General features: G+C 43.5%; 2 protein-coding genes and 3 non-coding genes across 6 annotated transcripts; 3 read left to right on the forward strand and 2 right to left on the reverse strand.

The window, feature by feature from the left end:
- Positions 1-1471: 1471 nt before the first annotated feature.
- Positions 1472-16423, reverse strand: LOC141015746 (calpain-9). Its single transcript, XM_073489923.1, has 20 exons — positions 16175-16423; positions 13545-13614; positions 12908-13026; positions 12483-12616; positions 11612-11783; positions 11402-11473; positions 10800-10891; positions 10566-10640; positions 10041-10201; positions 8854-9005; positions 8555-8763; positions 8217-8262; positions 7294-7368; positions 6947-7007; positions 5785-5849; positions 4072-4140; positions 3794-3872; positions 2802-2918; positions 2232-2290; positions 1472-1968 (listed from the first exon to the last, which is right to left on the reverse strand). The coding sequence occupies exons 1-20, from the start codon at positions 16421-16423 to the stop codon at positions 1942-1944; spliced, it is 2103 nt and encodes a 700-aa protein (XP_073346024.1). The 3' UTR covers positions 1472-1941.
- Positions 4507-4579, forward strand: trnak-uuu (transfer RNA lysine (anticodon UUU)). Its single transcript has one exon. It is a non-coding gene; the product is annotated as a tRNA-Lys (tRNA).
- trnak-uuu (transfer RNA lysine (anticodon UUU)) lies at positions 5170-5242 on the forward strand. The gene has a single exon. It is a non-coding gene; the product is annotated as a tRNA-Lys (tRNA).
- trnak-uuu (transfer RNA lysine (anticodon UUU)) lies at positions 7712-7784 on the forward strand. The gene has a single exon. It is a non-coding gene; the product is annotated as a tRNA-Lys (tRNA).
- A 1678-nt stretch (positions 16424-18101) lies between the features above and the next one.
- Positions 18102-22541, reverse strand: eif3k (eukaryotic translation initiation factor 3, subunit K). Of its 2 annotated transcripts, none has more exons than XM_073493336.1 (8): positions 22366-22541; positions 21546-21644; positions 21312-21432; positions 20770-20844; positions 20172-20238; positions 19940-20017; positions 19584-19709; positions 18102-18289 (listed from the first exon to the last, which is right to left on the reverse strand). In XM_073493336.1, exons 1-8 carry the CDS (start codon positions 22425-22427, stop codon positions 18258-18260), a joined length of 660 nt encoding a protein of 219 aa, XP_073349437.1. In that variant the 5' UTR covers positions 22428-22541; the 3' UTR covers positions 18102-18257. The 2 variants fall into 2 exon arrangements, with proteins under 2 accessions (XP_073349437.1, XP_073349433.1); XM_073493332.1 differs by having other exon boundaries at positions 20770-20847; positions 22366-22539.
- Positions 22542-23411: the final 870 nt, after the last annotated feature.

Consider the following 23411-nt stretch of genomic DNA (forward strand, 5'->3'; position numbering starts at 1 on the left):
TCAGCAAACACAAGTGGGATGTGGAAACGTGAAGCCTCCAGCGCACAAACACTGAGAAACGACTTTAATGAGGCAGAGGGGCGATAAAAGAAGTTGCTGCGATGGCCTCAACCAGATTTAATTCTCCTCCACCCAGCAGATATTTCAGAGACAGATTGTTAAAAACCTGAGCAAATAAAAACCAGCAAGTCTCTGCACAGACAAACTAGTTGAGGTGAGAGGGCATGTTTAGTTTGTAATTTGAGTGAGTGAGCGAACAGAAAGAAGAAAAGATAAAATGCAAAGACAAAAGAGTTTATTAACGCTTGTTTTTGAGATTTGAAAGAGACGGAAACAGGAAGTCAGATAGTGTGTGAGGGCGTGTCTGATGTATGAATATCACACACACACCATCTTAAAAGATGGTTTGAACCAATGGAGGAGTAGCACAACAGGATACACACACACACACACACACACACACACACACACACACACACAACCTCTGGTATTTGTATCTCTGACTGTTCTCACTTTAAAGGCTGAACGCTGGAAGACGGATATTTACACATACCAGACATCAGCAAAGAACAGAGGGTCATTTCTCAGAATATCCCCTGTGGTCGGGTCGCTGCACGGAGACGAGCCTGTAGCTCAGACGCAGAGAGGATCTATAGAAACGCGCTAAAGTAAACAGCTAGTGTACATTTTTGATCGTGGCCTGGTCAGAAGGAAAAAGCCACATGATGTAGAAACAGGCCGGACCAAAGAAACATAAACAATGAGGAGCGCCGACAATGTCTGTGACATTAATTTGAAGGCTTGAGTGTCTGTAATGTGTCAGAGGTCAGAGGTCAGAGGGAGTCTGGACTCAACCGGATGACTTGCATACTTAAATGAACAGCACACAGACGACTGCACGTCAATTTTTAGCAACTACTGTAGAGGTCTCTCAGTCATCGTGGGAGTTAAACACCCACAGTTACAGAACAAAATCTATCTATGGATAAAAATAACGTTGAAGATTTATTCTCATGATGTTTAGTCACGTTCTCTGACTTCCTTCCTTCCTTCCTTCCTTCCTTCCTTCCTTCCTCTCACTGATAGTGACAGTCGAGGCGACCAGATGAAACACTGTTGCCTTGAATAAACTTACAGATTTCTCTGCTTTGGACTTTGTTGGAAATATTTTGGATAATAACACAACTCAACAAAATATACAACTGAGGGCTCGTCATTTTAAGACATTTTAATGCAGAAATGTTGGATATTATATCGTTAAGCAAATTAATGTCATACCAAAGTGAAGAGAACAAACTGTAATCTTATTTTACTTATGTAGGTTTGTTTTTTCTTTCTTTCCTTTTTATTTAATATTCAGTAATTATCTTTCATATAACAAAACCAAATGAAGAAACACCTCTACTTTGGAAACATTAAAGCTGGTAGTGTACAAACCTGTAGAGAAGGACTCCGCAGACTCTTTCTATAATCTTTATTCATAAAGTATTATGTTGAAACCCGACCGACCCCACATGCTGTCAGTGACAAACAACTTTATATACATTTTATACAATCATGTACAAACCATCTATCCCGTAGGATGATGGCTGACAGATGATGTCACAGATGATGTCACAGATGATGTCACAGGTGACCTTTTCCGAAGCGTCACCAACACAGTGAATCATAAACTTCACTTTGACCTTTGAGCCCAGATGTTTCCATGACTGAAGAAAGATCTTAAAGATGTTTCCACTGTTACTGTTTGACTATATGATGAAGAAATATATGTTAATAAAATCTGAGTACGAAGTCTGTTTTCACTACTTGTTTCTATCATTGAACTCTACTGTACATCTACTTTCACACATCTGAAGAAATAAACACTACACATTAAAATCACGCATGAAAATCAGAAGAGCAGATCCTGATGAATCAGTTTCAGTGGATCAGGTCAGCTCAGTTGTACATGGTCATGTGGAGCCACTGGAACCAATCAGAGGACAGAAAACATTTAGTTTAAAATCAACATAAATATACTTCAGTGTCACGTTTGACAGGTTGAAGAATGGTTTAAGACTTGTGTTATTTTTTAATTCTCTCTTGAAAGTATCTATTACTGCAGCAGATAAAGAGGAAGGCGTAGATGTTGTTACAGATATATATATATATATATATATATATATATATATATATATATATATATATTTATATATATATATACATATATACTGTGTCTACGTTCTCACCTGTCTGTAGCTGACAGTTATAGCTCCACTTCCCACCATATCGTACGCTTGAAATTTGTCTGCAAAAGAGGACAAAAACAAAGTAAAATGACAAAAAATGGCTTTCATTTTGTCCTGCCTGTCGTATGTGGGCAAAAACAAACCGCGCTGTTGCCGGGAGGAGTTTGGTCATTAGATTTTGACCTTGTAGAAAGGTCAGATAGTTTTAACGACACCGCAGCCGTTCGATTATTGTCACTTTCAGTCCATTTGTAGTCAATAATATCCAGGAAGGTTAAATCACAAACATTGTCTTCACTCTAGACATCTCTCTCCTCTCTGCCACCTCTTCTTATTCTTCCTCTCCACTCATATTTTAACTCCATCCCCTCACTTCCTCTTCTTCTTGTCCCTGTCACATCATTACTCTTAATACAAACCATCTATTGGGGGAAACATGTCGGCCTTGTCGTGGCAACTACCAGCAGGATACGCTGGATGAATTATGTTCACTTGATTTAAACACGTTATTGTTTCTAATTTGTAGTATTTTGTCTTCCCCCTCCCTCGTTCCCCGTCTCCCTCCCTTACGGATCATGCTCTCCAGTTTCATCAGCAGGTACAGGAAGCCGGGGTAACTGATGGTCAAGTCGGGCTCTGTGTATCTCAGTCCAACCAGCTGCATCACCAGATCATCCACCAGGATGCCTGAAGCAGAGACACAGGAGACGATCAAGCATCTGTCAGAAGAGCACGACTAAACAGAGGAACAAAGTGCTGCGTGTAGCACTCGCTTCATTTACATTTTCCTGACTTAAAGTAAAAGTAGCAGTTTAAATATTAACTCGATTAAGAGTAAAATGTCACTCATTCAAAATGTGCTGTTATTAGGTGACTTATTAGAGGTGAACCAAATGATGGCTGTGATTTTTATGGCTTCAAAAGGCTGAGAGGGCAAAGTTCACACGACATTAATTAACACTGAGATGTCCAAACTTTTTTGACCTTGAGGGCTGAAACTAAACACAGTGTTGGGCCACAAGGTGAAAGCAAGCAGCCATCGTATTGTTTTATTAGGATGCAAAATAGTACCAGGATCCCAAGTTCCTTTAATTGACTAACTTGCTTCTCAAAGTGTCGCTCTGCCATGAGAAATACTTCACAATAAGGGATCTCACATATTTAAAATGTGGGCCCCAGCTCTGATTAAAGCGTCCGGCATTTCAAAATAAAGTGCATCAACAAAGGACACAGATTTGGACTCCATATCAGGTTTAATCTAAATGTAATGAGGTTTACTGTCTTACTTTACTATAAATTCACTTTCTTCATGCATAATATGAATCTGAACTAAAGTGCTGAGCCTCCGAACTGACTGAAGGTATTCATCTTCTCTTGGGGGGCCGTGTATTTTTACTGTGATGACATGAGAAACACAAAAATTATGATTCTTGATCTTATTCAAAGACTTTAATTATATTTGTAACTATATATAATTAATGTGATTAAACAGCAGAGGGGGAGGAGGTAAAGAGAGGCGCTCTGGCTCCCCCTGCTGGTCACAGCAAATGTTCCAGTCCTACCTGCTGCCTTCAGAGCCGGGGTGACCTCTTGATACTCCAGGTGGTGAGTTTTGTTCTTGTCAAACGCCAGGAAGATATCCTGAGGAGATATTGGACAAAACATAATGAACACAAGAAAAACTGCATCATGTCAGAGTCACAGAGAGTTCAGCTCCAGTGTGAAAAAACAACAAGTGCTCATTACACACTGCTCAATAATGGGCAGACTTCTGCAGGAAATGATGTTGTTGTGTGTTGTTCTTGTGGATGTCAGTGCTGTGGTGTGTTGATCATCTCACCGTCCACCTCCTGATCTTGTCCCACAGACTCTGGAACTCGGGCCAGTTGAGCTGAGCGATGCCTTGAGTCTGGACGAAACACCGAGGTCAAAGAAATTAAGCTCAAACAAAAGAGTCAGCTGACATAATGCAGAGTTTAACAATCAATACATACACAGATAGTTGCCAGTTTATTAGGCACACGTAGCTACAACTAATACAACAGTCCTGTGATGAATCCTCCTTCATGCAGCATCATTCAGACGACATGTTGATACTGGAGAGATGCAGCAGCTATGATTAAGTTTTATATTGAACCCAGTGCACAGATTGTAATCTTAAAGGCCTAAAGTCTTGTTTGAAGGCTGTGTCTTTGAGTTTTTCTTTTCAATCAGTAACAGAATAATAATGAGAACAATAAAGAGGATTTCAGAAAGAACAACATCATGTTTCAGAGCTTGGATAGCTCAGACGGTAGAGCATCAGACTTTTAATCTGAGGGTCCAGGGTTCAAGTCCCTGTTCAAGCGGCAGAAGTTTTAAGATGCTTCAAGGACAAAGTAAAACCAACAGCTGCTTGATTACCTGCTGTGTGCTGATCTCAGAGACTACTAAATGGTATACAGGTAAGCTCTGAACATAAATTGTCTGTATGTTCTCTTTGCAGTTAATTCACAAGAACTCAGATTACTTTAAGGAAATCAATAAACCTTAACATACACACTGTCAAGTACACGTCATTTATTTTCTGCGCTATTTAATTGATTATTTTGCCGCTGTGAGTAGCTCTCTGTGCATTGCATTGTGGGACAAAAGTGTACATCACCAGCACAACAGTGCAAAGTCCCATGGTTTAAAAATGCAAACGGACCTTTTCAGAGTGTATTTGAAGGTATCCCGTTTTGACCTTTTGACCCTCAGCAAGCACTGGGGAGCAGTTTTTAAATGACTGGTTCATGTTGTGTCATACGTGTGTGATGTGAGCGCTCTACATACAAGAAACCTGCCTAGAATCAGTACTCAGTACAGAACCAACGGTGAAGCAAACATACAGAAAGACCGACACCAGCCAGAGACGTTGCTCGGAGTTCAATCTGAAGGAGATATTTCACTCTTCAGAGCCTGGATAGCTCAGTCGGTAGAGCATCAGACTTTTAATCTGAGGGTCCAGGGTTCAAGTCCCTGTTCAGGCGAGACAAGTTTTAGAAAGCACAAAGCCCACAGTGACAACAAAACCTGTCGAGCATTGTGTCTCATGGTTTGTATGTTGGGACAGGAAAACATCTTGGGCCACTCACACACAGGTATTTCTAAAAACACAGGTTATTAGCCTTGCGTACACATGTAAACGGTGTTGTAGTTTGTGAAAACACACGTTTCTAAACACTGTGAAGGGTCAAGATATTCAGACACGCAGAGGACTAATAGAGGAAGAAATTAAACACATGATCCTGGCTACATTAAGAAATTAATGTCCTTGAGGGAAATTTTACAATATAAACATCAACCAGTCTGCAATGTTTAAATGCTACTGCCAATGAATATTTAAAGTGTTTTTATTTCTAAGACCTTCTTCACCAGTTTTAATGTATATTTTGCAGCTTTGAGCAGCTGTTGTATTTTCTTTGTGCATTATGGGACAATTATTATATGATAATGGTTATGTAAAGAACTGAGGCAGCATGGAGCCACATACTGACTCCTGTTTTTTTCCTTTTATACTTGTGAAGGATACATCCATGAGGACCACCATGCTCTTGCAGTGCTCCAGAGCCAGGTACTTCTCACTGCCGGCCAACACTGAAAAACAACAAGTCAGATCATCAGCGGACATTTTCACATGCAAACAACAGCTGTGGTGAGTTTTGCACCTGGAGATGTTTTTTTAAAGAGACTGAGGCTGTTTCTGTTTGAATAGCTGTGGACTGGATGTAAAGACAGGGGTGTGACCGCAGTCATGAACGTTGATATTGTTATGTTAATGCACTGCAAACAGACGCTCACAGTCGAGGAGGGTGTGGATCCCTGGGACAAAAAACAGAAGGTGAAGCCAAACACTTTTTAAAAAGTTTTTCTGGGGAGTTGTAGGTTGTTTCTCAAGTGTAGCTGCTTCTCTGGGTTTGCTTCCATGTCTCCTGTCTAATAACAGTAAAATGCCTTGCTGCAGGATCCTTCTACCCACTGTATGTAGGGTAAAAAGGATTAAGTGGCCTTTTGGGCTTCTTCCCGTCGTCCTGGTTGTCTGTTTCTCTCACGACATCTGGCAGCACTGATGCAGTCGTCACACCAATTTATCAGAAAAAACACAAGCGTCCTCTCTTTCTCTTGTTTACAGGGAAGCTACACTTCACATCCTCCTTCCTGCTGCTCCTCTGCTCATCTACCTGTCACCATCTCCTGCAATACTGAAGTTTTGATCCTCTTGATGCCAAATGAGGTCAACTGGCTGATTCATTCATTTAGTTCAGTTCAGTTCAGTTCAGTTCAGTTCAGTTCAGTTCAGTTCATGAACTGAACTGAACTGAACTGAACTGAACTCATTCATTTACTAATTCGTAAATACCACAAAGTACATTACAGATGTAGCCTGAGCAACAACTCAATCAGCTCTGGTTTTTAACTCCAGTTTGAAGCAGCTACAGATGCTAATAACATGATTCCACATGAATCCCGCTGTCGTGATACGAAAACCAATCAGAGATAACCACTAACGTTAAAAATCACACGTTATTTTGTTTGGCTTGGAGTCCGTTGTTGCTACAACCTCAGGAACGACTTGCAACTTGTTTTCTAATCACTAAAGGAATTAATTGTAGACGATCTTCTGTTGAAAGAAAAACAAGACTGAACAAGTGGATTAATCCGCCCGTGAGAGCAGACAGACAGATGTCACTGACCTCCTGCCTTGATGGCCTCGGTCAGCAGGTTGTGGAGGTGCACCGGTCTGCATAACCCTTTCTGATGACACGAGGCAGAGAAAAGGCTTCGGGTCAGTTAAATACACACATATTCAAATACTCAACACACAAGCAGAGCTCGTCACAGTTTGTGGTTTAAACCAGTCTTTGCACGTAACTGTTAGTGTTTGGGTGGAGCTCAGTGAATACAGTCTAATTGAGTTCTTGTGATTGTGTCAGTGTGGAGGGTGTTCCCCAAAGTAGGTTACAAGTTCAAACCTATGTGGCAGATGTTAATTCATTTCTGGTCTGCGTGTGCAGCAGCTGAGTGCAGGTTTGAGTCTCACCTTGTTGCAGTGCTTCTTGAACAGCTCTTTGGTGGCTTTGGGAGACGGGAGAGCGGCCTGGTGAGGAAATGAAAGCTGCAGGAAGGAAAGACAGACCTCCAATGAGTTTTACTGCCACAGACACATGACTGCTGTACAACGTTTCATCTGTATACTCACACTCACAGTCACCTCAGGAGACTTTAGAGCAACGTGGGGCAGCAAAGGAAACTAATACATTGTACTAATTTGTTTCCTGTGACCCAAAAACATAAATGTATGCTCTTTAGTCAAGAGACACAATGAAGCAAGCAATCCAAAATAGACTCTGTTAAGCAAAGCCGTGGTTATCCTACATTTTATACTTGAAGATGAGCTTTCTCAATGCATTTTGCTACAAGCAGTCCAAGATTTCAATATGTGAGACACTAAACTCAGAGCCTGGATAGCTCAGTCGGTAGAGCATCAGACTTTTAATCTGAGGGTCCAGGGTTCAAGTCCCTGTTCAGGCGAGATAAGTTTTACAATGCTTCAACAGGACAGTCTGTCAGTTTATCCTAAAGATAGCAACAATGAGTCATTGTCAGGCTTTAGCAGAGCTTGATGACAAGCTGATCATTTGAATGGTGAGGCAGTAAAACATCTGTAGCTGTCCACACATCACAGGTGTGTCTTACAATGAAGCTTCCTCTGTGTGTCGTGGCCTCTTGCAGACACGTAAACCTGAGTTTTAGGTCACTATCGTCTGCTTAGAGTCAGTTCGCTGTACAGAACTTGAAACCTGAACACTTATAATAGAAAGAGGATCATTTACTGACTGAGTCGTCCAGACGAGGTCACTTTTCTGACTTTTATTTCGAACACTGATTTAATTTGAGCCCCGTCTGCTTCACCAGGTGAACAGTTTGATCATTTAATTGTAGATGATTTAACTCGTCTCCTACCTCTGTTGCTGAGGAGATATCTTGTGGCGCTGGTTTGTGAGCTGGACTGGAAGAAAAGCATGAAAACAAATTAAAATCATTATATTTATTATCACAAAAGGTTCTCATCTCAAGAAATTAGAGTTTAGAGACTAAAGACAAACACACTGTTCTTTGGGGTCACTGACGAGGGCGCTTAATATTTAACCTCGGCTGCTTGAGACATTTATCATGTTTTTTTGCCTCTTCATCTTTTTGCACTTGAAACACACAGTTTGATGTTTAATCTCTCAGCTCCAGTGACGTGAAAACAACAAAACTGTAAACTCAGTCCCACATCAGACTGATCCGTGACTCACGTGATGGTGGTGCCCTGCTCCGTCAGCACCCGGAGGAGGAACGCTCCCTGCTGATTGGCCTTGAAGGTCGAAGGGATGATGATGTAACGACCTGGTGGAAGGGAGCCGCGAAGGACGACCTCCCGACGTGACGAGTACTGGGGGCTGCAGCGGACCGGGTGGCGCCTGCTCAAGTCCTCAGGTAACAGGTAAGTATTCTCTTTATTAGCCTGAAGAGACAGAACAACATTATAATACCTCACCAGGTGTCTCAGTGTGTGTGTGTGTGTGTGTGTGTGTGTGTGTGTGTGTGTGTGTACCGGGTATATATAAAGAGCTATTGACAGGTTGGTGCCTCTGCGTCTCTGGTGTTTCTGCATCAGAGCCAGAACGAAGGAGCAGCTCCTCTCGTCCTTGTTGCTGTCCACCTCCGACAGGACGAAGGAGAACTGAGGGTTCTGCCAGAACAGACCTGGAAACACACACACACACACACACACACACACACACTATAAATACTACACTTTTCTTTATGCTGCATCTTTAACTTTAACTGTAGGCAGTAGTGGACTCACCACACACATTTTAATTTTGTGATGATAACAACTGCACCTCTGTAATTAAACACAGAGGGAAGTATTAACTATTTATCCATTTATTTCACATTTATTGGACCAAACGTGGTGAAGTGGCCACGTTCTGTCAGCTGAAAGGGCACATTTTTATTATAGGGTCATCCAAAAGGGGAACGTGTTGTGTAATGTTCCCGTGCCAAGTGATTCTCCAGTTTGGTTTGGTTTGTTGGTGTGACTCAATAATAAATGAGACCACACCTTTACACACTGACAGACGGACAGACAGACAGAAAGACAGTCAATACTGTGGTTCTGTTAGTATTTCTGTTACTTTACAAACAAACTTGTCTCGGCTTGATGTGAGTTGATACCTATTCCTAAAAAAACAGATCTAGACGTTCGCAGGCAGAGTATGAAAAACTGAAGAGGATTATTCTAACTCCAGTACTTTCAGCTTAATCTACAAGGTAAATACAAGGTCATGTACAAGCAGACATATTCAAATAAAACCTGTTCTGCAGCACATGGCCATGTTTATACAGCGGAGGTGACCTCCACTGTCGGCTGTTTCTGTTCTGTGATGTTGACTGCTGACTGGAGCTGGAGGGGAAACGTACTTGACTTCATGAAGGTAACGTTACAGAGAGGAGAGAGAACCAGAGTCTGCGCTGAGTGCTGAGTTCAGTCAGAGTTACTGTTCATTAAACCATCTTCTGTGAAACTTCCTGCAGATGTTTCACATTAAAAGCCTCACAAAGAGAGAGGATTATTGAGGATTATTGTGGTGGGAGCAGATTGGAAAAAAGTGTCTGATCACTCAAACGTGGCTAAATTTAAGTAAATAATGTCCACACAGTTTAAAACACATGCGAAACAGTTATCATGCACAGAACAATAAACATTTTTCATGATGTACAATAAATGTGTCTTACCTCCTCCGGGAGCGCCTCCTGCTGAGACACACGGCACCCAGTTCCCATGATGCATCGTGCAGGACCACGGCCTCACGGCGGAGCCCGGTTCGCTCAGAGCGTCGGTCAGGTGACAAACCTCCATCATCTCAAAGTTCTGCCTGAAGTCTGACACCGACATCCTGACGGAGAGAGAGACACGGGTCAGCTGACGGGCGCTTCTGCCCAAATATGAGGTTTGATTGTTGAAGACTTGTTGTTGAAACTAATCACATATTTCTTTTTAAATCATTGGAAACATGTCTGTAACTCCATCATTCATAAAGAAAGCTGCACTGAAGCATTTTCCAGATTTGAGTCCTTCAAGATATAAAAACATGTCTGCATGAGAAAATGTGATGTGACGGATCAGTTCTGACTTGTTTGCCGTGTGGTTCCTGTTGTGGTTCAGACTCACATGTCAGAGCGTTTTTGTTTCGTGTTTGCAGAGAAGGCGGACTGTAAGAGTCAGTCGGCAGTGATACGTGTCACGGATGAACAACTCACCAGAACTCCCCGTCCTCCCGCCTGACCCGGTCCAGTCTTTTCTGCTCCTCAGCGCTCACTGAGTTCCACTCTTTACTGAACACACAGAGACAGAGACAGAGACAGAGACAGGGGTTAGCAAGGTTTCAGGTAGTTAATCTTGAAGATTTATTTCAGATTATTTAAATTAACACATCTTCATTTAAAATGTATAAAATCAGTGCTTTGATTGGGCTCCTGTGTGTGTGTACGAACCTTTTCCGATCGCTCCAGGGACCCTCCCACTCTGCGCGGCCCCAGGGGTTGAGGAGTCGCACCAAAGCCTCAGTGCCGTAATGAGTCTTCACCTGGAGGACGAAGAAGCAGATAGACACAGAAAACAGGTGAGGGCAGTGAGCAGGCCCTGAGGAGTCCACATGACTGCTGTAAGGTCTACAGATCCTCCATCTGAACTTGCTTATTGCAGCTTCATGTTTACGTCCAAAACTCAGGGGATGGTGAACAGGTTCTGGCTGAACAACACATTTATAACAAACATGCTGAGACTAAGATAGTTCAGTATGTTTGCACTTCTCTAGAAGCAAAGTACAGCTGGTTGTTTTGTGATTATTTTAGTTTAGGTCAATGCAATCAGTAATGTTTAGCTAACAGCACCAGCCCCAAAGCTCCTGGACTTTTCAGAAGTATTACACTCGAAGCACAGACTTTTTGGGAGGTAAATTATGTCCCCAGAACTTAATTTAGACCCGGATCCACGTGGTGGTAACACACTGAGATCCTCCAAAGGTTCAAGTGGAAAGTTCAAAACATAAATGTTGAGATGCATTTTTTGAACAATGTTGCTGAGGGACATTTACCTTCTCCACTGCAGTCAGAGAGTAAGCGTGTCTGAACATGATCCCAAATTCATTCCTTTGTTCCAACGGACCCTGGAGGGAGAAAACATCCACCCACAGTCAGGACAGGAGTGAAATTATACTCATGTGACTCATCACGCTGACAACTAAACACTGGGAACATGCTCTGCTTCGTGTTTCCCAGCAGGTTGCTCTCACTCCTCACTGTACCTGGCAGTTGGCACAGTTGATGAGCGCTCCTTTAGACAGCAGGTCTTTGAGGAAGGCCGGCAGGTCTCTGGGCAGTGAAGTGACGTTCAAAACCTCGGTCACCCCTCCCGTCATATCCACCATGGCCTCATGAGGGAGGCCCATGTCCAGAGCTCTGTAGCCTCCTTTCAGCCTGGGACAAACAGACACATGGGAGGACGAGGACATCAGACCGCAGTGGTAAACAGGTAAATAACTGGACAAACAAAAACCAAAGCTCTACAGAAGAGACCTGCTTAACCTCATATTCAGAGGCAGACTGACAGGGAGACATGTCCAAAGTCTTCAGTTCAGGTTGAAAGGTGAAAGGACTGCAGAGAAGAGACGTTCTTCAGAAATGGGCACATCCGTACATTTTTCAGATTTCTCTATAAACGTCCGGGACAACGTTTCAACAAGTCTGTGTTGTTCTGGTCGAGATGATTTCTGGTTAAACACGTTCCTGTAGTTTAACCACGTGTTGATAATGAGCAGCTAACTTAAAGAAGAAGAAGAGCAACACAAACAACGAGGTCCTGGAGCTCGTTACAATGTGAGATGAACTGGGACTGTAAATGATTGTTACTGCCATGTTGTGCTGTTGTTCAGAAAGTGTTGCCTGGAGCTCATGTGAAAAGTTTTCCCCTTCATTTCTGTCACGCCTCCTTTGCTTGCAGAACCCCAGCATGCTAATTAAAATCACACACTGCGGTGACATTGTGTAGGTGTTGTTTTGCTCAGTGTAAAAACAAAAAACTAAGCTTGTGTGAAGAAGGGTCTTAATTCTCAGTTGCATCTGAGTGAGATACTGACTTCTACAACACACTCAGACTGACTGACAGGACTGACTCACTTGGCGTAGGCCTTCTCCAGCAGCGAGCTCCAGAACTCGCGTCGGTCCGGGGAGCTGAGGTAGATCAGCTTGTTGTCCTGAGTCGGCAGCAAGTCGTCTATCCTCACCTCCTCCCACTGACCGTACTGCCAGAACTACAGACACAGAGAAGGAGAGGAGAGCTGGTGTCGTCACATCGCCAGTGGATCAACCATAGAAAGTTTTACAACCTGGTCACATTAATAACATCCTGAATAAAAGTCTGCCAGCATGCAGAAAGTTTCATTATCCTTTCAACCACACAGAAAACACCCACGTCTGTACCGTCTACACACCACACACACTGCAGCTGCACTTTAATATCAGCTTCTTGTGTCTGTGATCTTGAAAGAAAATGACATTTACGTGTCAGACTGCAACATGTCGGGTATCGCTCAGGTATTTACCCTGAAGCTGAAGCAGCCGTTGTATCCGTCCTGGAAGCTCTGTCCTGGAGGCATGACCTTCATGAGCAGGGAGCGATGCAGGGAGAGAGACGCGATGGCAGAGAGCAACCAGCAGTCGTCTGAGGACGCAGAGTTTAGGAAGCAGCTCAGGTCACCTGCATTTCAACTGAATGTCTTAAACTATTACAGTAAAACACCCTGATTTCATTTTAAAGGCTCCCTCCTTATACAGCCACCTGTTTGCCCAAACTCCTCTGCGTGTCCTTCCAGCTGATGTCTTTTATCAGCTTAAATACCAGAAACAGCAGCTGTCCTCCCTCATCAGCCGGAGCTGCATCAGGTTTTATTCTCTCGCCTGAGGATCCGTCACGGATGGTCCGACCTCGTTAAAGGTTGATTTGAAAACTCACGTCAAGGTGCTGATTGTGACGCTGTTTCATGGCTGACAGATGCTGCTGTTACTTTAATAATCCTACTTTGTAAGTTTGTAACGTGTCTCTGAGACAGTCCAGGTGAAACCAGCTGTTCAGCTACATTCTTGACAAAAATGACTTGAATAGTGTCGTGGGCCTGAGTGTCCCTTGTGTTTTGTGGAAAAACACTGTGTTGTGTAACACAACAGTAGTCGTCTACTTACTGAGTTCTCCCTGGCGGACGTCCAGGCGCGTTGCTCCATTTACTATGAACTGAGGTGACTGGCAGAGCTCCTGGAGACAGAGGAGAGGTTGATTATTGGTTTAACAAAAGGAAAATGAGAGGAAGGAGAGAGCAACGATGAGAGAGGGACGACCAATAAAACAGCAGCGTGCAGAAGGGAGAGGCAGATAATTATTAAAGATCAGCTGTCAGAGCGATGTGGCAGAAACTTGGCACCACATCTGTTCTCTCCTCCTCCAGCAGCGTGTTCAGGGCCGTCCAGGCCAAAAAACATAAACTGCAAGTCATCTTTGTCGTAACTATTATTATTGTAGATGTTTAATTAATAGTTCTATAAAAAAACAACAAATATATCAACTATAAAATCCTCCTTCTCACCTAGAAATCCCTCCGTGCCGTCGCCCCTCAGCACCTCTCCGACCTCCTTCATCCTCCTTTTCTCAACATTTTTAACAAGAACTGAACATTATAACTTCAGATTTACTGCAGGGCTGTTGTATTAAACTGAGCTGGGTCTACAGGGAGGATCAGGTGGACTAATAAACATGCGGCTGAGCGCGTTTTGTACCTGTTTTCCTAATTTCTGAAACATGTTTTTATTATTGGAAACTCATTACTGGAAAAAAAGTTAGTTAAAAATGGAGGATGAACTCTGCAACCTGCAACCAACGAGCTACAGAGTTCACTCGGTCGCACCTTCTGTAGGATTTTACTTTGTGGAGACAACATGAAACAGAAGAGGCCGGATAATATTTCATCATGGAGCCAGTGAGCTGCACAAGACGTCGCAGAGGACGCTGCGTGTGTGTGATATTCAGTATTACTGTCAGTAGAACCAGTTTAACAGGATCAGTGTGTATCCTCGGGGTGGACTGCCTGGTGATCGATGTAACAATCCACAACCACAACACAACAATAAACACCAGACTTGACAACACTTATTTAAAATCCTGAAGGTCCATTTTCAGGTGATGAAGTGTGTGTTGATGAGCAGAATCAGAACATGACACTGATCAGACGGAGAGCTGCCAGCCGAACAGGAATCTGTATGAAGCTGAAGTTTAACATTGACCCAGCAGTCGCTCTTTAAACTCTGACCCGGCTGGTCTTCAGTCATCCTGCTGTCTCAACAAGAAGCAAACACCATAAAGATTACAGCTGAGAGGACTCTAGAAGAGTGCATACCTCCTCTGACTACAGAGACGGACACTTGTCACTGAAAGCTGGAGTCTTTGCGAGGCCGAACAGATTTCCACACTACAGAGAGTTGGCTTTGGTTGACACATGAGACACTTGGACTTGGACAAGCATTTTGTAAGATTTTGAAACCAAAGTGAGGTCCTGGGGGTCCTAACCTGAAAAAAAAATTGGATTCAAGGACTGTTTCCTGCTTGCTGGTGATATTTAACTATAAAAAATGACAAAATAAGTCAAACGAAAGAAAGTTTTAATGTCAAATAATCTTAATTTTCCCTTTTAATTCTCAAAAAGCAGAATATTTCACTCCTGCACATCAGTTAAATACTGTGTGTGACCGAGCCATCAGGTCTGATGGCTGCACTTTTCAGGTTTTGGTCTGGGGAAAGTGAAAGTTACAGGTAACGTAGTATCAGTCTGACTGTTCGGCAGTAAACTTGACCTTTGTGGAGGTCGTAAAGTTTAGTTTTATTGAGGCGCCTCCATCTGATGTGTCCTGTATTTACTCAACAAAGCTCCGGTATCTGTTTGGCCTCTGTCTTTATTACATCCACGTGATTTCTTTTAACACCCGTCTGCTGTTGTTCTTCTGTCATTTATTGAAAAGTGACTGTCCACAGACCAGAAGCTCAGGCAGCTGAAAACACCAGGACGTAAATCAGCAGGTGACACAGGGGGATCTACCTGGTTACACCTGGTGGTTAGAAATGTTGTGTAACGTCTGAGTCACGCAGACATCACAGTGTCACATCAGTTTTTACAGGAGCAGTTTGGTGCATGATGGGATATCAGCGTGCTGGTGTTGAACCTGGATCATCATCATTAATGGTACTTCAGGGTCGACACTGTAACGGACCGGTACCGTCTGGTTACAGTCGGTGTGTGTGTTTTACGTGTCACCTGACAGTAACAGCAGCTGTGAATATTACTCTACAATGTGTTGAGACAGAAACACAAAGTAAAGTACAAACACCTCAAAATGGAGCTTAAAGGAGCAGTCTGTAGTTTTGGTGAAGAAATGTTAATGAGCAGAGAAAGATCCTCATTGGCTGATTTTTGTCCCAACAGACTAAATAAACAAACTCTCTTTGTTTTCACGACTGAATAAACAAACTGATCTTAAAGGACGTCACAGTTTATACTCTTTTACTTTGTTTATAAGTGGCGGACCCTGCCACCTTTCTATCTTCCTCTGAGAACAGCTTGTTTACTCACTGATGGTTATGAGTCTGTGTATTTTAACACCTGAGCTCGAGTCTGTGAGGAGGCTCAGGTGAGCTCCAGCTGGACCAGGTGCAACGTGTAAAGACTGTTTACACGTGAACGCATCATCACATGTATGATTTGCATTAAAATACTTGGATTACATTGTAATCTCGTTACTTTTCAGATGCGTCGGTCTCTCGTCTTTACCTTCGGTCGCTTCCACTTGACGTCGTCCTGCATCTCCAGCTCCCCCAGAGGGAAGTGATAGTCCACGAACAGCCCGTCCCGACCCACCGTGTTCACGTCCCCGCTCTCCGGAGGCAGGTCCGCGGTCAGCAGGTCCGCCAGCCAGCGGCGGGACTGAGAGCCGAGCAGCTCGTCGGAACACACCGAGTCCACATCGTCCTCCAGAGGAGGCAGGGAGCCTTCAGAGGACACGCTCAGAGACTTGATCATGTCTGTGTGTGTCTGCTGCAGCTTCTGGACCGTCAGCACCGAGCAGCCCCACTTTCACTGGGCAGGTACGCACAGGCCACGCCCTCTGGGAAAGGTAAACACACGCTCACCTGGGCAGAGTGTGTGTGTGTGTGTGTGTGCGTGCGTGTGGGTGGGTGGAGCTGCTCCGCCTCCTGCTGCCTTTTCCCTGCACACACACACACACACACACACACACACACACACACACACACACACACACACACTCTCCCTGAGGCTGGAGGAGGAGTGAGTGTCAAACAGACCTCAGATCATCCAGGTGAGAGGAGAAGCGGCCTTCAGACAGGCTCTGATCACACACACACACCTGAAGTCACACTACCTGTCTGTGATCAGGACCAGAGAGCATCCAGGTGACATCACACACCTTCAGGTCAATCATCAGCCTCCATCAGACTCCTGAGAGGTGGTAACAGGTGAGGTGAGGACGTGAAACTCACAGGTATCAGTGATGTCGTCTCCTCCTCCTTCAGCTGCACCACAGCAAAGAAATGTGAAGTCCTCCTCAACCTTCAGGCTCTAAAGGAACAGTTCACCAGATAATTACACTCAGTCAGCTGAAGTTTCATGATCCATGAGAGAGGCAGCTCTCTGTTAAAGGCTGATCGGGCTGATTGATCCAGTGTTGGCTGATCAGAGGTTGACCATCGACCACAGCTGTTCTGTACTGTGTGCTGTGACAAAGTGCTCTGTGATGACACCTGACAGTGTAATGAGCACCTGGGAAATAGGCAGAGATATATGTATTTATAGTATCATGACATCATTCAGTACTAAAATGGAGGCTATTATTATTATTAGTAGTAATATGTTTTTAATGTGCCAAAAATACTGAGATAAAAAATCAGTAAAAAAAAAAAAAGACTAGACCGGCACCCAGGTCAGAATTCAGCTTAAAAAGGTGTAAATAACATCTTCTCTAATTAATTTGGGATCTCAGGGCTTCTGGAGACTTGGATCACACCAGACGAGCTGTATGGAGACATTTCATGTATTTATTTTGTTCTTGTTTTAGGTTTTAAAACAAGTTTCCATCTACTTCAGTTGTTTAGAACGCTGCAACACTGTTTTTTTTGTGAAACTCCAGAAATCCAGAAATGTTTGTTGACTTGAAACTAATTATTTTTGGGTGAACTGTTCCTTTAAGGCTTTAAGGGCTGGGAGGTATAATTCACTGTTAATTGTATGTGATTGTGCAGAATTAACCATCAACATAAAACCACAAAAAACATCTGAGTCGGTCACATTTCTCTGAATGAATTCTGCCAACATCTGCAGACGTAACGCCTAAAAAACATCCACCATGTTAACGAGACGGTTCAGCCGGTCGTGTGTTCGAGAGCTTCGCTGAGCATCTTCAGGAGCAACATTTCATTATAATCCTGCGTGTGCAACCTGTGAACTCACGCCGCCCGTCATCTATCAAACATTAATGAAACACAGGAAAACACAGAGCAAACATTTAGCAACCGGACACGATGACTCAGCGCTGATTCATGTCAATATGATGTTTTGTTGAATAACAGTTAATAGCCGACACCCTGACGGCACCGGGAAGAAAACAAGGAAGACAAACGATTTCTGGGAAGAACGAGCGAAACATTTCCACTGAAGAGAGAACGAGAGAAAACACAGAGGCTGTCAGTGATAAATTACTTTTATTGAGAAAAAGTGATTATGAAAATGAGCTGCTAGAATCTGGTCAGACTGAAGTGTGTGTGGGAGTGTGTGTGTGTGTGTGTGTGTGTGTGTGTGTGTGTGTGTGTGTGTGTGTGTGTGTGTGTGTGTGTGTGCATCACTGAGACGTTGCCATGATGCTGGAGACACCTGCAGAAGAGAGAAACAGAAAGATTTAACTTCACGTCTCTTATCAACGAGGAAACAAACAGTGGATGTGAAACATGACACGCGGCTCAGAGACAGACGACCGGATCAGAACCGGGGGAGCGTTTGAGCTCTTTAATCCACTTCAGCTGCACAGTGGAGACGTGGATTTAAAGGTGTTACGAAGGCTTATTAATATAATTCACTTCACAGGGGACACTTTTTATTCTCCAACTTTCTTCCTGAAAAGAACTTCTGACACTGTTGATTCCTCCACGTCGTCATTTCGAGGGATTTCTCTGGTTTTGTTTTGTATTTCTGAGTTTGTCTCCGAGCTGCGTTTCATAATCCTCGTTAATCTTTATAAGTTTTGTTCTGATCCTCGTGATTTGCTCACGACCTCCAGAGATGATTCAGCCGTCTCCATTTGTTTGTTTGTTTGTCAGGATTTCACAAAAACTACCGAACAGATTTCCACCAAACTTAGACGGAGGACGAGTCTCAGAACAGAACAGAACAGAACTGAACCCGCTAACTTTGGTGTTGATCCAGATAAAAGGGACGGACGCAGGAGCTCTTCTTCTCTTTCTTTAACATTTTAAACACTTTTGTTTATTTCTCAGTGAATAACGTGTCGACCACGATGAAGAGAAGGCTGGTGTCTGTGATCCAGGACAGTTTGATGTGGATCCAAATAAAAACCTGGTTTTATGGATTAAAATGTTTTATTTGATCTCAGATCAGGTTTGATTGAATTAAAGGGGACTGTTGGGCCTCGGCGGAGGTATGCACTCTACTGATTGCTATTGTAGTTCTGTACTGGATCAGGTTGAAACTGAACATCGAATAAACCTTCGAGATGAATTTCAACGAGTTGTTTAAAGGATTATTTTAATTTCCGGCTTGTTTTGTTTTACACTTGATGATGTCATCTCTGTCACATCAGTCTCAGCTCGTTTGCTTCACACACAGAAACTGTTTCACAACATTTCTGACGTCATCAACTCAAACTTTTCCACCAGTGATGTCGTCGCTCTGTGGAGGAGTCGAGGCAGCGACAGAGCTGCTGTGTCCAGATGTAAACGAGGTCGTTATCGACTGACGGGAACATCAGATAGGTAAAGTTTGACGCTCGCAGCATTTACATCAGGACGACGGCCGAGTTTAAACATTAAACTGTTGATAAAGTTCAGTATGAAGCACTCGGCTCGTCACAGCTCAGTGTTTTAGTGTTTGTCACCAGATCGGACTCATTTGTCTCCACTCGTGTCTCACTGATCTGAGCAGCAGCACTCACTCTCAAAGTCGATCTTCTCCACGATGTTCTTGGGCTTGACGCTCTCCTCCTGGTTGAAGATGAAGATCTGTCCTTCGTCGTTCTCTGTCCAGCCGTACTTATTCATCCAGACCTTCACCTGCGTGTCTGCACAAACACACAGAGACGACGGCTTAAAGCTGGAAGCTTCAGTCGGGTTTGTTCTTCTGTTCGCTTTATTAATAAAGTTACATTACACACATTCATCTTTTCTACTGTTTGTCTACATCAGAGTTTCTCTCACTGTTCAGTTTTCCAGAATGTCCTGGAGATATTTTATTGTCTAAAAGTATCACAGAGGTACCCGGCAGGTTTATCAGACGGGTCGGAGTTCTTACCCAGTGGGTCTCCCAGCATCTCAGCCAGTAACCGGTGCTCGATGTTCTGGTAGGTGATTCCCACTACATGACAGATGACTGAAGAGGAGGAGGACAAACACAAAGGACAGTGTTCATAATGTTTAAACACAGACTCATCGTGTCATTCAGTCTGATGTTTCCTGTAAACACACGGTCCGGTTTGTGTTAACTGTCAGAACCTCAGTGTGCCGGGTCACAGGATGATACTCACACTTGCGAACAGAGTCCTCGAAACCAGAGATGCCGTCAATGAGCTCTCTGTTCTCCTCCAGACTCGTCTGTCGGGAAGAAGAACGGATCAAATGATGAGTAAGTTTAGAAAGAGAAGAAGACCGTAAACAAAAGGTGCTGAAACAAATGATTTCACAACGAGACGTCTGAAACAAGAGACGGATCTTTACTTCTCCTCCAGTTATATCAGGTTTCTGCCGCCTTATTAAACTCAAATTCAAAGACTTTTCAAGACAAATTTCCTCAAACAATGTAAAGACTGAGACAAAGGTCAGGGTTCAAACCACACTTAGAAACATTAGACAGTAACACAGAGAGGCGGCACTACAACTTCTTATAGAAAATACACAAATTCAAGCACTCAATGACCAGGTCTAATTTCAGAAACTTTCAAGGCCTTGATTTTTCAAATTCACAAACTTTCAAGGATTTCATGGACCCATGGGAATCCTGGTGTTTGACTTCTGCAGAACTGAACATTCAATATGAAGCAACTTCCTCATATCGTTTCTGCCAATCAACTTAAAGTCCTATCGTGTGTGTGTGTGTGTGTGTGTGTGTGTGTGTGTGTGTCTTACCCAGAAGCTCTGGAAGTGGCAGGTCTCCAGCAGGTTCCCCAGGTAGAGGATCTGTCTGATGGGGCGCTCCTCTTGCTGCGACACTGTAATCAAGGAAATGGTCCGATCCAAAGACAAACCCCACGACCACCACCCACCCACCCTGAGCTAAACACACACACACACACACACACACACACACACACACACACACACACACACACACCTGCACAGTGACACTGGTCACAATGTTGCATTTCTATACTTTGTAAATCACATGTGCTACTAAGGTTTTTAACATGCAGAACAGACGTGTTACTGACCCACTGTACTGATCCACTGTACTGATCCACTGTACTGACCCACTGCGCTGACCCACTGTGCTGACCCACTGTACTGATCCACTGTACTGACCCACTGTACTGACCCACTGTACTGATCCACTGTACTGATCCACTGTACTGACCCACTGTACTGATCCACTGTACTGATCCACTGTACTGACCCACTGACGACCCCGAGACGAAGAGGACATGTTCGCTGCAGCGGCACCAAAAGGATACGTGAGTCTGGTCGATCATGCACTTGCACAGAGTGAAGTCGGTGTGTGGCAGGTTGGTCAGAGCCTTCAGCAGAATCTGTGACGTCACCTGAGTCTGGAAGTAGGCTGGGTTGAACTGGTACCTGCAGAGAAACAGAGGTTCAGTCTGATGTACTGTGTTCTTCTCCTTAATCATCCACACAGAGTTTTTAACCGAGCCTCCGAACGTTAGTCCCCCAGAGACGGGGTCACTCACAGCTTCAGGACAGCCAGGTTGGCCTCCAGGTCGTAGGCGTTCTCTCGGGCCTGCGTCTCCACGTAGCGCTCCAACGTCGCCAGGTTTTCTGGGTTGTACCTGCGAGAGAGGAAATCAGAACGCATGAATCAAATGTGGACGGCTACAGAGTTTCTAGATCTCAGGTGATCCAGGTGAGCTGCTGTCTTCATGTCCCTGGTAACATCTGTCAACATCTGTGTTAAAGCAGCTGTGAACAGGAAACTGACACTGAACTACACTTCATCATTAAGTTGGATTCTTACTGAAAACTGTATCATAGAAGGAAAACAGTTGTTATAAAAGGATCCTGAGCAGAAAGTATTTTACTGTATGTCTGAACGTTAATAAGCAACATTAGCCTGCTCGAGCTAATATCAGTTTCATTCAGCAGCTGTCACAACAACATCTGACTGTGAATTACTCGATAACCTTCATTAATCATCAGACCACGCTGGTATTTAATATATGTTAACTTTGTTTTGGCAACCCAGCAAAAAAAAAAATCTCCTTGTGAAATCTAACAAGAGGAAATACTGCAGTTCAGTCGAGCAGACCAAGCTAATGTTAGCTGCTGCTGCTGCATTATGAGCTCAAGTTGATGTTTATTTGCTAAATAATTAATAAATTGTTCACACTGGCATCAGATGGACTTTTAAAAGCCTTGATTTCACAGTGAATCTCGCAGAAAGCCTCTGTGAATAAGCTAACTTAACTCAGCAAATGTTAGCTTAGCTTACAACACTAGCAAACAGGCTAAGCTAACGTTAGCTCGTCAGTTCGTTAAAAGCCTCATCCGAACCTGTCGATTCCGCGCAGGAGCTTCCCCACGTTCGCCCTCATCTGCTCGAAAGACGACGACATTTGGTCCAAACTTTCGGAGAAACCTTTGAGGTGAAAAACCGAATTAAATCCACACGTGGGCCGCCGAGGAGAGAAGGCACCGGGGCGGAGGGAGAAAAGGGTCGGAACGGAAAGAACGACGCACGGGCGGACCGGAAGGCGACGGACACAGAAAACCGACGGACCACTGACAGGTAGCTCCGTTAATTATGTTGTTATAAGGCAAAAAACGTAAATTAGCGTTAACGCAGACGGTCAGCTATCCTCCTCAGTCACGTAGCTCCCGAATAACACATCGCGATAATCAACGCAGTCATGACCATTGCTTTTATTACTTCCTTTTCGGTTTATTTTGAAAGTGTTTGCCGGAAGTATTAGTATGCTATCATGTCCACAGTGACGTTGGTTTGACTGTTTAAACAGTTCCACACTGTGGCCGCTAGAGGGCGACACGCACCCGCTCACACGTTAGAGGGAGCTTTGCTGCCACCGTGTGGCCACAGTGTGGAACTGCACCGTGTTAAATTAATGAAGTTGACGTCAATACTGGCATCTAAACATACACTTCCGGTCACTACTATCACATTAAAACAAACAACTGAACAACCAAATTTTTTTTTTTTTCAAACAACTGAAATTATTAAAGTGGATTTACAGATAGGATTATTATTATTATTATTATTATTATTATTATTATTATTATTATTATTATTATTATTATTCAACATGTGACGCGAAGGTAACACAGCCATTTCTGTTGCGTACTTCCTGTCTGAATTTTAATCCTGACTGCTTCAAAACACACCGATAGTCACGTGATAACTCTAAACTTCTTATTGTGTTATTCTGGTCACTGTATTTTAAAAAGTGCTAATGCATTTTATGAGTTGCAGTTCGTCACAGTCACCACTGGAGGGCAGTGAACGCTCCACTAGCACCGGTCTCCATCACAGCGCTAACATTAGCATAGTTAGTTCAGTGAGTCCATGAAAGTGTAATTTAACA

Source organism: Pagrus major, chromosome 2 (assembly GCF_040436345.1).
Source record: "Pagrus major chromosome 2, Pma_NU_1.0".
Classification (NCBI taxonomy): domain Eukaryota; kingdom Metazoa; phylum Chordata; class Actinopteri; order Spariformes; family Sparidae; genus Pagrus; species Pagrus major.